Source organism: Chelonia mydas, chromosome 2 (assembly GCF_015237465.2).
Source record: "Chelonia mydas isolate rCheMyd1 chromosome 2, rCheMyd1.pri.v2, whole genome shotgun sequence".
In the NCBI taxonomy this organism is placed as follows: Eukaryota; Metazoa; Chordata; order Testudines; family Cheloniidae; genus Chelonia; species Chelonia mydas.
Genome location: NC_057850.1, coordinates 50,687,940 through 50,706,194, shown reverse-complemented (window position 1 = coordinate 50,706,194; position 18,255 = coordinate 50,687,940). Strand labels below are relative to the sequence as shown.

Here is an 18,255-nt window from a genome sequence, read left to right as displayed (position 1 = left end):
GCCAGTGTGAGGGATCCAAAGCACAGTTTGTGACGGGTTGGTGAGTTTAACAAAGGGTATGTCTACACTAAGAAATTAGGTCGATTTTATAGAAGTCGATTTTTAGAAATCAATTTTATACAGTTGATTGCGTATGTCCCCACTAAGCGCATTAAATTGTTGGAGTGCATCCTCACTACTGTGGCTAGCATCAAGGAGGATTTTGATGAGGACATGGACACAGACGTTCCTGAAAGCACGGGCTGTGGCAATTGGGACATCATGGCGGCAGTGGGGCTGATTGATATAATAGAATGCCGATTCTGGGCCAGGCAAACAAGCACAGACTGGTGAGACCGCATAGTGTTGCAGGTATGGGATGATTCACAGTGGCTGCGAAACTTTTGCATGCGTAAGACCACTTTCCTGGAACTCCAGGGATCCCGCCTTGGGAGGATATTGGCTCCAGGGTGATGAAAAGGTCCTGGCTGCCGGGGAGAACAGATTCACCGCTTGCCTGCTGTGCATTCTCCTCCTCCTCTTCCTCATCCACAAAATCCTCCTCCCTGTTGCGTGAGACTCCCCCCTTGCAGGTGTCCATGGACAGTGGTGGGATAGTGGTAGGGTCCCCACCCCAGAATGCCATGCAGCTGATCATAGAAGCGGCATGTATGGAGCTCTGACCTGGAGTGACCATTTGCCTCCTTTGTCTTTTGGTAGGCTTGCCTGATTTCCTTAACTTTCACGTGGCACTGCTGTGTGTCCCTTTTGTAGCCTCTCTCCAATAAGCCCTGTGAGATTTTGGCATATATATTACCATTTCTTCTTTTTGATTGGAGTTCGGCCTGCACAGATGCTTCTCCCCATACAGCTATCAGATCCATTGTCTCCCTTTCAGTCCATGCTGGAGCTCGTTTGTGATTCTGGGGGGAATGTCTAGTCACCTGTGCTGCTGAGTTCGCCACACTGACCAAACAGGAAATTAAATTCAAAAGTTCCCGGGGCTTTTCCTGTGTACCTGGCTAGTGCATCGGAGTTCAAAGTGCTGTCCAAAGCGGTCAGATTGGAGCACTCTGGGATAGCTCCCGGAGGCCAATACCATCGATTTGCATCCGCACTACCCCAAATTCGACCCAGCAAGGTTGATTTTAGTGCTACTTCCCTCGTGGGGGAGGAGTACAGAAGTCGATTTTAAGAGCCCTTTAGGTCAACAGAACGGGGTTGGTTGTGTGGATGCAGTCATTTTTAAATCGACCTAACACAGTTAAATTCGACCTAACCCCGGAGTGTAAACCAGGGCTTAGTGTTAACCACCAGTTTAGGGAGTATCTGCTCTCCTTTTTGCAGTCTGCCCTGACCTTTGCATTGTCATTGAGGGCTGCCCCAGGCAAAACAGCTCACATCCATACGTAGACAATCCCTTAGAATATAAAATAAGTTATTCAAGTTTGTGACAAACTATGGATGCTTATAAACCTCCTTTTCATTTAGTAAAAGTGTCTGTACTAGATGCTAAGATTTTGATATTTATAATGAACATTTCTTTTTGATGGTTGTTATAAGTGTAAAAATGTAAAAGGAGTAATTAGACTGGTTACACATTTTCCATATCTGATCTGACAGTTAAAAGGGCCTTTTGATTAGTATAAATGAATGGCCCATTAGCAGGAGAGGAGACAGTTTAAAAGATAATAATTTCACTTTTAACAGCAGTAGCTTCTTCTGCCAGTGTAGAAAGAATATTTTCTTTCTTTGAACTAATTCATTCCTAATTGAGAAATTGTCTGGAACCTGAAAAAGCAGGAAAGCTTGTTTTTCTTTTCCAGATTATGAACAAACAGGAAAATAAAGGTGAAGATGACTGAGTTAGCTGCAGAAGCCAATATTTTAAGTTTCTCATGTTGACCTGGCTGACACAGTCGATTTAACTTTTGGTTTTCTAAAAAAAAAAATTTCATTTAACTATTTTAGTTAAAAACAATTTTAACAAAAACAAACCTGATTTTAAAAAAGTTCAATGTTTAACTAAATTCAAAAATTCATATGCTTGTTTTGTTAAAATATTATATGTTTGCTGTTGAAGAAAAAAATCCAGAATACATAACGTTGTTGTTTTAGTTAAATAAAACAATTTAAATGTCTGTATGGTGATGTTCCCTCCTAATACAGCATGGCAAGAAAATCCTCCAAATATTAATGATTAACCTGTTGAATTGGAGATAGTTCACCTCCCAATGACTTCAGAAATATCTGCTTCAATTACCTTTGGTAAATGAAATAACCAAACAATCATTCATTTTCTGATATAGCTGTAAAACTAATCTGAAAAGTTTTCAAAATAAATCACTTAAAAAATGTATTGTGTGTACCTTCTAAAAATGAAACCTACATCTATCTCTGAGCTGTGAAGAATATGTATTAAGGTTATAACAACCAACAAGAATGCACTTTTATGTAGAAATCCATGATTAAATCGAGTCTTCCTGACTAATGATTTAAAACATGATTTAAATCAATCTGGTTTAAGTCAAATCCACCCTGGTGCTAAGCAGCTGCCCGGGGTGCTGCTGTGAAGCCAGCAGGTTTGGGGCGGCAAGAGTCTGGAAATCACTCCATCCCTCCCCGCCTCCAGAGCTTAGCTGAGGGGCGGAGAGGCTTCCCTGTGCCAGCGCGGTGCGGCTGTGTGGCTCCTCCTGCTAAGTGCCCCGGACTGGAGGGTCTTGGGCTTTCCTGAGGTGCCAGCCCAGCCAGAGGCAGTGGGGGAAGGAAGGAGCCTGCTGGCCAGGCTGCTGGTGAGCTGAGTGCCCACACCAGGGGCTGGTTCTCTGCACAATTTTGGGAGTGGGATGTGTCTCGCTGGAGGGGATATGGAGGAGCAGTGGGGCAAAGCAGGGAGAGGACAGTAAGAGGGGGAGCATGTAAAGGGCCGATGGGTGGGCAGCAGAGGCAACACACAACTGGCCGTCGCCTGGTGCCTGCCTGTACCCGTCAGCTGCCACAGTGTGCAGCCAGCGCCTGCTGGAAACAGGACGGGGGCAAGGCCCTGGTGCCCGAGAGCCGGCATGCAGCGGGGGCTCTGCTGATGGACCAGCAGGGGGAGTGGCCGGCCCCGCATGCTGCAGCTTCACCATGCCACCAGCCTTCCACACCCACCCCCATCATCAGCCACTGGACCTCCCCACTCAATGCTGGTAGGCTGGCAGCTGGCAAGCAGGGATCCGGCCAGCAGCAGGACCCACTGGCACTGATGGGGGCGGGGGGGAAGCAAAAAATAAGGGACAATTTGTCCATTTTTAAGAAAAAGTTGGGACACCTGCAGGAGGGCTTATATACAGGACTGTCCCTTTAAGAACAAAAAGAAAAGGAGTACTTGTGGCACCTTAGCGACTAACCAATTTATTTGAGCATAAGCTTTTGTGAGCTACAGCTCACTTCATCGGATGCACGAAAGCTTATGCTCAAATAAATTGGTTAGTCTCTAAGGTGCCACAAGTACTCCTTGTCTTTTTGCAAATACAGACTAACAGGGCTGTTACTCTGAAACCTTTAAAAACAGGACATCTGGTCACCCTACGTTTGATGAACCTGTGCTCTGATCCTTTATTTAAAACCCCTTATTTTACACCCAAATAAATCAATCCATTATTTGTTTCAAGGTTGAGTTAATATGAAGATGACCATAAGATGGGGCTAAAGTATATGGTCACCTAGGAAGCAGGACATGTTATCTTAACAATGGGGTATGCATTAAATTAGGAGCACATCAATGTCTGTGGGAAATGACAGTCTGACTTTTTCAGAGTGCTGAAAAAACTGACAATTGTGGGCTCAGTAAAAACTGAAAAATGTGGCACTTCTAATAGGGGATAATGATACTTAACACTTAAGGTTCGGTCCTGCAAGATGCTGAGCTCTGCCTTTGAGATGCTGCGGACTGTGAATTCTCATTGACATTAATATTGGGTGAGGTCACCCAGCATCAGGCCCACTGAGTTTTTCATCTTTCGAGTACTTTAGAGTCTGATTCTGTTTCTAACAAGGAAACTGACTAGAGATTATCTCAGCAAGGTCTCACCATTTACCAGTACTGTATAACATTCCCCCTCCCAAATAAATAGGGAATAATTTTGAAGGCATAACTTTTATTTTTTACAAAAGATCTTGGAATAATTAATGGACCTGCCTTTTGACCAAGCCTTGACCATATCATAAAATGTGACACAGAGTGCTTTTTAAATTAATCTGTTGGCTAATTACAGTTTTCTACTACACCTCTGGGCTAAGGGCTGCTATCAGTCAATCAGATCTGCATTGGTGGCCATGCAGAGTCTCAGAGACATCACAGGGACTCTGCATGGGTACAGGAATTTACCTGCGTGTAGCTACTGCAGGAGAGAGGCCTTTCTTACTGAAAAAAAGTTTAATCAAATGATCATATTAAAATGCATTAAATTTTTTTGAAAAGGTGTCTGTTGAGATTGCCAAACTGACTGCTTAGGGGATTTATTCACACAATTTTCATTAGTTTCAATGGGTGTTGCAAGGTTAAATCCCCTATTTGGCTTTGAAAATCTCAACCATTGATTTTGGCAGTTTTGCCAAGCGATACTCCCACCTACATTTGTGCAGCCATATTGCATTCAGAGCCATTGTATGTGGGCAGAATCTGGCCCCTATCATAAGAGAGAGGCAGCTGGGGGAGGAGAATGCATACCTTTTGATGACTAGTGCTAAGGTGGAATTTAAATTGCATTGATTACAATCCCTAAGTTTACATCTTACAATTTAAAGTTTGAAATTTCTGACTAGATTCTTGACAGGACAAAAAAGCCAAAACAGGACAAAAAAAAGCCAAATTTTCTCTAGCAGTGGACCAAAGATGCAAACCTTGAGGTGTGATTTTTGATCACTCAAATGAGCCCCAAGTTAACACTTAAGAAGTCATTTGTTTAGGTTGCATATAAATACATGTTATAACTGTATATACAGCAAATATAGGTCCCGGGGATCATTTTGTAAATTCTTCTGCCACATGCATCTTTGGGAAACCTGCCATCAAAGGGCAAAACTCTGCCTAGATATAGTGCACACATCCAAGGGCAGAATGGGACACCAAGCTTTGATTCCCAGATATTGTTGGTGAGATAGAAAGCATGTAGTGTGCTTTGCAGATACCAGGGAGACTTTGCTGGGCATGGGGTTAGAGCAACTTTGTTTTGACTTAAATATTAGCAGATTGCATATAGATAGGACCCTATCAATTCACGTTCCATTTTGGTCAATTTCACGGTCATAGGATTTTAAATATAATAAATGTCATGATTTCAGACATTTAAATCTGAAATTTAATGGCTTTTTAACTGTAGGGGTCCTGACCCAAAAGACGGTTGTGGGAGAGGTTGCAGCATGGCTTACTTCTGCACTGCTGCTGGTGGTGGCGCTGCTTTCAGAGCTGGACAGCTGGAGAGCAGCAGCTGCTTGCCAGGATCCCAGCTCTCAAGGCAAAGCCACTGCCAGCAGCGGTGCAGAAAGATGGCCTGGTATGGTATTGCCACCCTTACTTCTGTGCTGCTGCTGGTGGGGTGCTGCCTTCAGAGCTGGGCACCTGCTCTGAAGGCAGTGCAGAAGTAAGGGTGGCAATACCATGACCCCCCTTCAATAACCTTGTGACCCCTTTTTGTGTTGGGACCCCTAGTTTGAGAAAAATGCTGGTCTCCCCCGTGAAATCTGTAGAGTATAGGGTAAAAGTACACAAAGAGATTTCACAGCGGAGACCAGATTTCATGGTCCGTGATGCATTTTTCATAGCCATGAATTTGGTAGGGCCCTACTTATACATAAAACCCACTGCAGTCAGAATCACACCCAAATCTTTCAGCTTCTTCCCAGAGCTCAGACACTACTGAAATATCTGTAAACTAAAGGATAGTGAGAGTATTGACATGCAAACGTCAAGGGTCACACATAGCTTCACAGTTCCCAATGTAGTATCGTAATAACTTTTGAACTGAGTAAGGCTTACCCCACATCAGCTGTGTAACATCAGCATGTTTCATCTTGTTAGCTCAGTGACTACACAGCTGGCAAGAGAGTACCACCCAGACACAATATGAAATAGAAACAGTCAGCCTTGCAAAATTCTTCTTACTCACGGAGCAGGAGAAGTGAGTAACTTTTTTCGATGGCCTAGTAGAATGCTATTAGCTTTTTCACTGCTAAAGGGCAGGTGAGTAGATTTTGTTTGTGCTGTTAATATTTTTGGACAATTTTTCAAGGCTTCAATAGGTGCTGACCCACCGCACATCTATAAGGAGTCTGGTATAAAGAGAGTTTGGCCATTTCTCTAGACATCAGGGGAAAGGAAGTTCTTCTCTCTTGCCCAATAAAGCCCACGCATAACACTATCAGATTGCCACTTTATACAGGTTCCTCCCACATTAAGTAGATGGGCATTTTAATGAGGCAACGTCTGGGACAGAATTATGCCTCACATAACAAGCCAGCAATATGTTGCGGATGGAGAGGAGGTGCCCTGCCCAAGCAGCATCTATTGTAATTTTGAAAGACGTTAATTCCTCCCTTGGCTGGCATGCAGGAAGTGAGACTATGGTCACATTAGAACAAACCTCATCTGCCAGTAATGCTAGCTGGCCCCGATTCCCAGCTCTTATTGCAGTCAAAGTCCATGATCTCTCTGAATCATATACAGGTGTCTTGTGTAGAGGGAAGAGCTCTTTGCATCCTTTCCCCACCTTCTGCCCTTGCAGTGATAAACAACAAAATTACTCCCCACCCGTACACAAGTCAAGCAGAACCTGCCTATTTGGGGTCAACATGCTTCTGTACTATCCCTCTGTGGCTGTGCCCAAGCTGTCAAAATGTCTCTAATTTTGGCTATGTATTTTCTTTGCACTGAATTTGATTCTATTCTATTCCTCTTGGACAATACTGATCGACAAGTGACACATCCAGAATTTCAGGTCTGTTACACTCTCAAAGTGCTCATCCTACCCAGACTGGAACAGTAACACTTGGCACATGGATTGGCCTCATTGTGCTCCACTGTAAATGTACAGATTTTCCTTCCCCTTGGTTGTGGCTGAAGTGGAGAGGAAGCTGGCCAGTAGAGAGGGGTTCTTTCTAAGGTAGTCCGATCTTGATGCCAACCTGAACTCAGACTTGAATAGGGATTTATAGAGAGAAATCTGAAGAGAAATTTGAGTGGGAGCCAATGAGAGCTCTGCATTTCTGAAAATGCAGCCACTTTTATTTTGGTGCCTAAATATGAATTTAGGTGCCTAAATTCATTCACCCACATTTGATATGTTTGGCCAATATCAACATTATGTAAAGTAATCAAACATAAATAATATGTTGTAGCGCAATGCACGTGTGTGCAGAAAGATACATCTACATTGGTCACATTACAAAGTATCTTCTCTTGTCTGAGCTATCACCAGTTCCAGAAGTATTTCCCATGTCAAGGAAATTTTTTTTAAGTTTGACTATTGGAGATATAGATACAATTTAACAATGCCTATCCCAAACATTTAAAAATCATTAGACAGCATTTCCCCTGAAAAATCACAGGACTATCTTAAAATGCATTTGATTTACTTTAAAAATTGGGATAATTTGTATTTGTCCTTAGTGCCTTAGGGTACAGTTGGGTTAGTTTTTCAAGCTTTCTTTGCAAACTAGTGGGGCTAGACACTTTTTAAAAATGAAAGCTAAGATTCTCCCATATTCCCATGACTCCTGGAGCTGGGACTTTAAAACACCAAATATCATAAGACTTATGCTAAAATTACAAGAATTGTCATCACTATAGATACACGGGTAACTAGCTCTCTAGCTGTATACCTACATTTCAGGTAAAGGAGTATTGTCTCACCACTAGATGGAAATAGAGTGTTTTCCATTCCCCTGTTGTATTGCCAAGGGGGTGAAGCAGAAGTCTATGAGCACGTAAACCCTTTGCAGACAGGACTTCAGAAGTCCTGGATCAGGAATTAATATTTTGCAATGGTATAGTAAAGGCAGGATTTCTGCTTCTAGGGAGGCGTATCCTGCCGTCTTGTGCTCAGTCACAAGAAAGAAGACTCAGTGCTTCCCAATACATTAAAGATTGTGACTAACAGATGGTCTGTTTGATCTGTAATCAGATGGTTTTTAATTTATCCTTTTTGAAATCCAGACTACCAGACTGACAGCACAGTAGCTGCTGTGACATGAAATAGATAGCAAACATCAGGCTAATTTAAAACCCACTCAGATCCACTTGCGCAAGCAAGAAAAATCAAAGAGGAAGGAAACTGAAGTGTTTATGTTTAAAGTTAGCTATTTAATGACAAGAAAATAATGTGACTTGCTTTCTTATGAGTAGACATTATTCACGTATTTTTAAAAATAGGGTTACTGAAGATTAAGGACATATAGAGCAGTAATTGACAACCCAGTGCCACCAGGAAGGGAATATTGTACTGCTTGTTTGGTTTATCATAGAATATCAGGACTGCAAGGGACCTTAGGAGGTCATCTAGTCCAACCCCCTGCAGGCCCAATCCCCAATTTTTGCCCCAAATCCCTAAATGGCCCCCTCAAGGATTGAACTCACAACCCAGGGTTTAGCAGGCCAATGCTCAAACCACCGAGCTATCCCTCCCCCCCGAATGGGATTGAACAACTGGATTTGTACAGGTTCTTTTTTTAAAAAAAAAAAAACCTGGTTGATTACGAGAACTGGTCAAAAAATGGGATGATTTTTTGGTGAAAAATATGTCCCTTTTTTCAATGAATAATTTGGAATTTCAAAATTTTCCAGCTAGCTGCATGGATTAGCTTTGCAGCAAATTCTAATGCCTAAAGAGAGAACAAGACCAGTTGCTCCAACTGCACCAGAACACTTCAGAACCCTGAGGTATCCTGGTGCAAAAACCCAGAACAGGGGATCTTGCTGTTTTCATTCAATTTTTGATTCTCAGCTTTACATTCCATGGCATTAACAGAAAACAAGTGTAGCTGCTTCTACTGCACCCAAACACTCCGACCCTGGTGCATCTTGAGATTTGCTGGAGCATGGATTTTTCTGGTCAAGTAGGAGTGACACCATGTGTTGTCTGTTTTGATAGCATGGGGCCAAAAAGGTGGTATGATCCAGCCACTCCAGAACTTGCATATGTATCTTTGGGGTGCTTTTGAGTAGGGATGCATTTGGGATCTGTAGTTTTTAGTGGAACTGGAACAGTTGCACTCCTCTACTTAGCTGGTAGAATTTTGGGAACAAAAAACTAGTTTGATTCAGTAGTGTCGAGGTGCCAGATACATGTTTTTGTGGTGCTTCTGTGCCACTTTGCGGTAGCTAATAGCTGCTATGTTTTGTCTATTTAGTAGAATTTGGGAGCATTGTCATTAAAAATTGGCAAGGCCCAGGTATCAGAAGTGCATTTTTCCAGTGTTATTAGGCTGGGATGAATGGGGAGTTCAATTTTTCCAGTGTAGTAGGAATGGCTCTCCTTGTTTTCTATTTAGATGTAGATTGTAAGCTCTTTTGGGCAGGGACTGTCTACTATTCTGTATCTGTACAGTGCCTAGCACAACCCATTCTTGGCTGATCTTCAGGCACTACCATAAAAAAATGATTAATAACAAATTGTACAGTTTGGTGGTCGGAACCAGAAATTGCAAAGCTCCATGGATCCAGGTGCAAGATCCAGGTTTTGCATCAGTTTGTGCTGGATTTTCTGGTGCAGTAAGAGCAGCTACACTTGTTCTTTTTTCAGGCCTTGGAATGTGAGCCAAAATTGGGTGGCTTTAGTAGTATCCATGTGCTAGACTCTGCATTTTTGTGGCATTCGTTTGCCAGAATGCACGACGGTCCAGGTGCAACTAGACGTGTTTAGTTAGTCACTACAATCTGGAGTCTTAGGGCCAAGATCCGGCTGGATCCAGCAGGATGCAGGTGCTGGATCAGGGGTTTTTGCGGCAGGGGTGCTGCAGTAGGCCCCAGGGCCTGGACGCCTGTGTGTGTTTGTGTGTGTGTGCGGGGCACTTGTTCACTATAGTGATCATGGGACACTTTGGGAGCTCGGTAACCCAAACTGGCAGGATGCAGATGGCTGTAGCGTTACCTTTCCCCCGGTGTGACCCTTTTCAGGCTGCAGATGTTCGGGGGGGGCGGAGGGGGGGGAGCTGCACTGGAAACCTCGGAGCAGGTGCACTCTTCCTTCGGGCTCTAGTAGCCGGAGCACTGTGCTTTGGCAAGGCGGCAGCAATGCCAGCTCGCCTCCCCGCGCTCGCCGGCCGGCCGGCAGCAGGTCCCTGCTTGCAGGCGCTGACGGGGCAGGCGCTCTCCTGGCGGCGGCGGCGCGAACCTCACCCCCCTCTGGTGTCCCGGGGGCTGATGAGCAAAGGGGGCGAGGGCCGGGAGTCGGAATCCCTGACGTTGCCGGTCCCCATTGGTTCTCCCCGGCAGCGCATGTTCCGCGGCGTCTGGATAAAGGCCCCTCCGTCCCCCCTCTGCCTCCTACAGCGTCCTCCAGCCTCCGCCGCCTGCGGGACACCTCCTGGCGAGCCGGCACGATGAGCATCGACGATTTTGTAGGCAAGTGGACCCTCGTCCTCACCGAAGGCTTTGATGAGTACATGCAGAAATTAGGTAAGGAAGCCTTGGCGGGGCAGAGAGACCGTGTGGGATTAATATCGTCGATCACCGCCTGAGGGAGGGGAAGGGGAAGGGGAAGGGGAAGGTGGCCTGCGGGCTAGGTGCTGGGGCTCTCTACTTCTGCTCCTGGATAGAATATAAAGGGATGTCCTGTCCCTTCTCTCCGCCCGCCAGCCAGTCTGGGCAGCGAGGACTTTTCATTCAGGATCTCCCTGGCTGTTAGGTTTGGGGGAAGAAATGAGGTTTGGTGGCCTCTGATTTCGATGACTGTCTCCCTAAATCCCATTGTTGCTGCCCGCTGGAAGAAGAAAACGCGCTCTCTCTTGTGTACCTGTGTGTAATTTAAAGAAAAGGAGTACCTGTGGCACCTTAGAGACTAACCAGTTTATTTGAGCATGAGCTTTCGTGAGCTACAGCTCACTTCATCGGATGCATAGCATATCGTGGAAACTGCAGAAGACATTATATACACACTGAGACCATGAAACAAAACTTCCTCCCACCCCACTCTCCTGCTGGTAACAGCTTATCTGTTATCTGATAAGCTGTTACCAGCAGGAGAGTGGGGTGGGAGGAAGTTTTGTTTCATGGTCTCTGTGTGTATATAATGTCTTCTGCAGTTTCCACGATATGCTATGCATCCGATGAAGTGAGCTGTAGCTCACGAAAGCTCATGCTCAAATAAACTGGTTAGTCTCTAAGGTGCCACAAGTACTCCTTTTCTTTTTACGAATACAGACTAACACGGCTGTTACTCTGAAACCTGTGTGTAATTTATTAGTATTGTCTGTATGATCCTGGAGATGTGGGGGGAGGGTAAGGACCTAAGATTTAAGGTGCCCCTTCTTTGGGCCCCCGGCGCTCGCTCCACTCTGCTAGTTCGTCTGGGCTCTAAAGCTTTGTGCCTGGCGTCTTCAGATGCTCTGTCCAAGGTCTGCGGGGGCGTCTCAGTGCCTGATGCTAGGAGCCGCCTGGGACTAGATTGCTAACTAAAGTGAAAGGAGACAATTCCCAGGGCGTCAACATAAAAGCAGCCCTGCGACCTGGAGCAATGGCTTGAATAGCAAGAGCCTCTCTCCCCTGCTGGCTAAGCTGATGCTGGGCAGAGCACACCCGCCTGGGGAGGGGACCTCTTGGACTGGTTTTGGTCCTGCCCTGGGGTTAGGGAAAGAGGAGAAGAACAGAAAACAAAATCTATCCAACAAAGAAAATGAACATGTGTGCATGTTAGTCTTTATTATACTGTACCTGAGATGGGTAGCACCAATACATCTAGGCATTCATTGCCTAAACAAAGCATCTGCTGTGAGGCATTTGTAACCTCGTGGTTTGCTGAATGTCTAAGCCCCTGGACCATAATTTGCTCTCAGTTCCACTGAAATAACTCACTGGAATTCCTCCAGATTTACATCAGTGGAAGTGAGAGCAGATTGGGACTCAGTGGTATATACACCTTGAATTTCTTATTGTTATAAACAAAGTAGCTTGCATATTATCTGGTTTGAGAGGAGTTTTTGTGTTGTGCATTAAATCTGCAAAATCAGAACACGCTTGATTGAAACTGACTAGAATCACAGTTCTTTATGTTAACATTTCAATAATAGATTGGAAACGTGTATGTGCAGGCAGGCTTTCAGCTAAATGACAGTCTTTAGTGTTAAGTGCAGGTGGGTAAATGATAGCATGAGAAGAGAATGGAGTAGGAAATCCCCAACTATAACACACAATTATCAGCTTCTTCCTAATTTCTATTAAATTTGCACTGTAATGCTCTCACCTGAATTTGTCTGATAGTAGATTATCAGAAGGGGTTATATCAATGCGGCTGCTACTGGGATACAAAATGCCATCGAAGAGACTTTCTATTGCTAGATGTAAAATGTATCTGTATTCCTTAACAGTTCCAGTGGTAGCACCACCAGTTAGTTCACTTTCTAGCCCAAGCATTTTCTTCCTTGACAATTTCCTCCCAGTTTAAGTTAATTGCCAATCTCAACTGTCTCAAGGGAGCCCCCCTCCTCCCAATTCTGAGATTGAATTAAAAAACTGTTGGGGTCCTTTTAATTTCCCTAATGGGTTTTGAATCTTTTGGGGTCATGTTTTCAAGATGAGTTATTGGGTATTCCGATATGAGGTGCCCTCATTGAAGCTCTTCCAATTACTCTTTCATTATTTATCCACAGGGGGACTGGCTATGCAGATAGCCGGGGGGGGGGGGGGGGAATGTACACTTGGCTACAACAGTTTAATGGCCTTACTGCAGCACAATGTGGTGTGATTGTTCCTTGCCAAGCCACTTGCTGTACTGTGACAGAAGACTGTACTGCAAGCCAGACACAGCAAAATTAAGAGTTAAGGTAAATTTTTTTTCAAAAAACTCCCATAGGCACTTTTGAAAATCCTACCCTAAATCATAAAGAATTCAAAAAGAACTTTTTAAAAAATGATAAACTGTTTAATTGTTAATAAATTGCCTCATAACAAGATAGTGCAGCTTATGATATTGTAAACATTCATAGCAAAGCAATACAACTTCCTGCTATGCAGCTTATGACATTAAACAAGAGTGAGGACAGGCAATGTTTGTTTCCCCCAAAAAAAAATCTAAATCAAGATCTTAAAATCAGACCTTGCAAAGACAGTCTCTGTGAAGTACAAAACATAACTCTCTCTTGTTTGTGGTACAAGTCAACCACACACTTGGGAAATTTTTAAAAAGTTAAAGTGAATACACTAGATCCTTAGCTCATGTCTGTCTGTCTCTTCCCCTCCCTCCCCCCACCCATTCGCCCCCAGGAAACAAGTGTGAAAAGAGGTATCAGCCTGAATTCTGACTTATTTTTTTTATTACCACCCTTAACATGTTTATCAACATTTTTTAAAAGCATATTTAAGTTAGTGTAGGGCATATTTAGGCTCCATGTGAATTTAGATTTTAAATCTGAATAATTTGCAAGACTGAATGCAGATTTTGCTAGGAATATAGTTTTGAAAGAGTGAATGGCTCTAAATATAGTCTGCAAGGAATTGTTAGCACTTAACAGAGCTCTTTCTACTGTTCCTGTCCAGATGATCAGTTATAAATATTACCTTCAGAGCAGTTACATGTCTGTCCACAAGCCACAGTTTCACATTTTCAGACCCCACCTACAATCTTAACATTACAAAGAGTTGGTTCTTCAATGGTATTTCCACTTCCACCTGTTTCATGATTGGGTCTCAAGATTGCCTGGCTCTTCTGCCTTCCTGATGGGAGCCCTAACCACTGGACTACAGAGCATAGGCGCCGACTCCATGGCAGCTTCGGAGCTGGAGCACCCACAGGGAAAAAGTAGCAGGTGCACTGCACCCACTGGCAGCCAAGCTCCCTGCCCCGCCTTGCTTCCACCTCCTCCTCTCAGCACACCGCATCCCCGCTCCTCCGCCTACCTCCCAGCGCTTGCTGCCGCCAAACAGCTGTAGCAAGCTCCAGGGGGGAGGAGTGGGGGTGGGGATTTGGGGAAGGAGTTGGGGTGGGGTCGAGGGCAGAGGGGGGGTCAAGCACTCACCAGTGCCAGTAGAAGTCGGCACCTATGCTGCAGAGTCTCTCTCTCTGTGCTGCTTCCTCCCCCCACCCCCCACCCTCCCCAAATGAGGTTTCACTGAGTATAAATACTTATATAGTCATTGGGCCAGAGACAGAATAATTCTGTAGTCCAGTGGTTAGAGTACCCATGTGGGATAGCCCAGGCCAGTTCCCTTGCTCCAATCACTCTTTCATTATTTCGCCACAGTGGAGCAGCTTCCCCAGGAGAGTGGGTAGCCCCTGTTCCTGTCCTTTCTTCTCCCGCTTCTGGCAGAGTGGGGAATTTAACCTGTATATCCCACTTCCCAGGCAAGTACTCTAACTACTGAGCTAAAGCTATTAAGGGGCTCCTCCTCCAGCTCTTTTGTGCACAGCAAGGCAGGTACCTAACCCATTCCTGCAAGAAACAGTTTAGGTACTGGAGCCACCTGACTCTAGGCATCGGCTTCCTGTTCATGGATCGCTATTGCTAAGCAAAGATAGGCACTTCCCTACAGCCTGGACTTAAGCACCTATCTCGATGAGCCAGGAGGGGCTTAGTACACAACCCTCTCTTGGGCATCTCCCAATGGCTAGCTTAGGTAGCTGCCTGCCTAGCATGCTGGCTTTTGTGGATTGCATTTGAAGGCACCTGTCTCTCTCCATCCATAGTATTGGGAGCCTAGGTGCCTAACTCAGGCTTTGTGGATTGTAGCGTGTTCCTGTGATTTTTTTTTTTTCTAGTTGTTGCAATACTGAGCATTGTAATGCCTTTGTGGATCCAGGCCCTTCTGTTCTGGATGCAGATCTCACCACAGTAATGTATGCCCTTATCAGCTTCATTTTGGAATGCTGCACTGTGCTGTATGTGAGGGCACTTGAAGACTATTCAGACTACAGCTACTACAGAATGCAGCTTCTGACTTACTTAGTGACACTTATTGCAGAAAGAATTTCACCCTGGAGCTCTGCATTGGCTTCCAGTTTATTGTTGGCTGCAATTTAAATGGCTGATTAATAGTTGCTGTATCAAGCCCTGCATGGTGAAAGTCCTGAGTAACCCCAAAGCCTGAAACCTGTTGAGTTGGGTAAAGCACTCACTGGGTTAATCAAGAGGGGGCTGGAGGCGAGGTGCTTTGATGAAGGGACCTCAAGTGCTTCCTTTAATAGTGTCCTAAAGTCCTACTTTGTTGAATTTCAAGTCATGCTCCAAAGCTCATTTTTCCCTTAAGCTTTTTTCTGCAGAGGGGAGTCTTCTAGTTTGGGGGGATTTAATACTTTTGACATTGGTCTGAAAATGTGCATTTTATTATTTTACACACATGTCTAGAGTGACAGCTGGGTGTTCCATAAGTAAGTTAGAAGAAATACATCTATATAATATACATTTAAATGTAAATATGAAAGTGGATTAACTTTATAGCTTGAAAAGTCAGCTGGAGAACTTTTTTAAACACAGTTCACTTAAATTTGAACACAATCTTCTTGTAACACTACTTTACAGCTTATTTCCCCTTTTCCACCTTCCATGTCCATTTGTATGAACGGAGATACTGCTTTTCAGGAGACCTGCAGGTCCTATAGGGGGAGAAAGAGATTCAATTTAGATCTCTGGAGTATTCAGGATGAATGAGTCTGCAAAATGAACTTCTCCTTCCTTGCCCTGGATAATTAAAAGGGATCCTCTATGTGGGCTTAGTGTTTAACTGTCCCCTCTGATATGCTGTTGCTCTTGCTCTGTAGGTGTGAATCCAGTCCTGAGGAGGATGGGGAGCATGGCCAAACCAGATGTATACATCACCAAGAATGGAGATACAATCACCATAAAAACAGAAAGCACCATTAAATCTTCACAGCTCAGCTTCAAGCTGGGTGAGAAATGTGAGGAAAATACATTAGATGGCAGGAAAGTTCAGGTTAGTACAAGAGTTTTTTGTTTGTTTTTTTTTTTCCCATTGAATACACCCAGTCCACTGGAGTGGTTGGGTTACAGATATAAATTCTATTTAGGGACCCAATTTCCGCCACTCTCTCATGTTGAGTAGTACCCTGCTCTGTTGGTGGGTGGGTACCTCTGTCATCACAAGCCCCATTGAAATCCATCAGTTTTTATGGACTAACCAGTCTACAAATGGTAAAATACTGAAACCAAATAAAGCCTGATATGTTTGGTTAATCATTTTCAGTTCATTACAGGTCATTTGCAGTGACACACCTTGGGATGATAAAACTGGCAGCCCTCCAGACCCATGTTAAAAATACCAAAGGCCGAACTTCACTTTCATTAACTTCAATGTCAAAAAAGCCTTTTGATTTTTAATGGGAGCAGGATATGGCCCTATAACTAATCTGGTGATCCAATCTCACACATTTGCGTAACAAGTGGAATAACCTATATAGGGAGTAAATTAAATGTGACTCAGACTCCATATTCCCTGTCTTTACAAGAGTTCAAGTAGCTTCCAACTTGACTGATTAAAGGGACTATCCCTGGGAGGAGGAGGTGGAGGGTGAAGAAAGATTATTCCCTCTTCATAGGATTCTCTCATTCCAATTATCTCCTTGTATGAATGCTGACCACTTGCCAAGACCCTCCCATTCCTCACCTGTGCACTGGCAACACATCTGCCAAGTGCTACATTCAAATGTAGATGATCCAAAAAGCCAAAGCACATGTATGAGGAGACTAACTTGGCACACTCAGCAGGTCTTGTTCACTTAAATTGTGCATGCTGTTGAAGTCATGTTTCATGTATAAATGTGCCAAAGCAGTGACTGAACAAGAGCAAAGTAATGGAAGAAGAACAGGAGCCATGAGAAATTTTGAGTGAAATCCTGGCCCTACTGAAGTCAGTGGCAAAACTCCTATTGACTTCAGTAGAGCCTTGGAGTAGAGTGTGGGAGTATCACCTCCACTCAAAGAAACTGAGTAAAATATTTAAGTCCCGCTTTTCTTTGCAGACTATTGTCACGTTAAATGGTAACACGTTGACTCAGCTCCAACAGTGGGATGGCAAGGAGACGACAATAACACGGAAGATAGAGGATGGAAAACTGGTGGTGGTGAGTGCATTCCTACTTTCTGATCATTGACTACTTAGACTATAGCAGGAATCTAACTTTAAAAGACTCCATCTATTTTAAACTGCCATCTGCATCCCTGTGTCTTTCAGTAATTTAGCCTATATCAGGGGTTCTCAACCGTCTTCTTTCTGAGGCCCCCCCCAACCTACTATAAAAACTCCATGGCTCACCTGTGCCACAACTGGTTTTCAGTAGATTAAAAGGCCTTAGGGAGTTGCAAGCAGGACAATAGCCCAGGGCCCTATGCCACAGGGAGCCCTGTGAAGCTAAGTTGCCTGGGCTTTGGCTTCAGCCCCGGGCAGCAGGGCTTGGGATTCTGCTTTCTGCCCCGGGCACTAGTGAACTAATGCTAGTCCTGCTCTCTGGTTTATTTTGGTGGACCCCCTGAAACTTGCTTGTCACCCCCCAGAGGGGCCTGGACCCCTGGCTAGGCCAGCGGTTTTCATACACTACTGAATTAATTTCTTTATTTTCCAGGAATGCGACATGGGTGGTTGCAAGTGTAAGAGAATCTACGAGAAAGCATGAGGACATTGTCTCCATACTGGGTTGGAGCTTGCTACAAACCAGCTCAGTTTAGCGAACAAAGCTCCTCTACTCTGCAGTTTTTTCTATTCCCTGTTTTGTAGTATTTCAGTGGACTGCATAGCTGTGTGCAATCATATTTCAAAGCCATGATGTAACTATTCTGAACAGTTGTGGCTGTTAAATAAAATTTTCAGATATATGAAGTGGAGCTGTTGTCAATATAGTGGAATTTTAACTTATAGTGGGGTTTTCTTTTTCAGGTGAAGATTTATAAAAGCTTATTAGTTATGCAGGGGAGCCTAAAATCAGTATTAAATCACAGATGATGGGGATATCATCTCATTGGAACACTTAAGGTATAGTTAACAGCAAACTGCATTTTGGTTCAGCGATACCTTTATCATCAATGAAATAAAATTGTTATGGTGCAGAATCTTTCTAACCACTTTAAGATAGT

The 18,255-nt window shown here is 44.1% G+C and overlaps 1 protein-coding gene across 1 annotated transcript; it reads left to right on the top strand.

The window, feature by feature from the left end:
* The first annotated feature begins 10,447 nt into the window (after nt 1-10,447).
* LOC102945018 (fatty acid-binding protein 5) lies at nt 10,448-18,006 on the top strand. Its single transcript, XM_007052936.4, has 4 exons — nt 10,448-10,636; nt 15,930-16,102; nt 17,148-17,249; nt 17,748-18,006. Exons 1-4 carry the CDS (start codon nt 10,561-10,563, stop codon nt 17,796-17,798), a joined length of 402 nt encoding a protein of 133 aa, XP_007052998.2. The 5' UTR covers nt 10,448-10,560; the 3' UTR covers nt 17,799-18,006.
* Nucleotides 18,007-18,255: the final 249 nt, after the last annotated feature.

What these genes read in the sequence shown, in the direction of transcription:
- LOC102945018 (XM_007052936.4), top strand. Translation starts at nt 10,561, where the DNA reads ATGAGCATCGACGATTTTGTAGGCAAGTGGACCCTCGTCCTCACCGAA. An exon ending in TAGATGGCAGGAAAGTTCAG is followed by an intron (nt 16,103 to 17,147) that starts GTTAGTACAAGA and finishes TTTTCTTTGCAG; the next exon opens with ACTATTGTCACGTTAAATGG. An exon ending in AGGATGGAAAACTGGTGGTG is followed by an intron (nt 17,250 to 17,747) that starts GTGAGTGCATTC and finishes TTTATTTTCCAG; the next exon opens with GAATGCGACATGGGTGGTTG.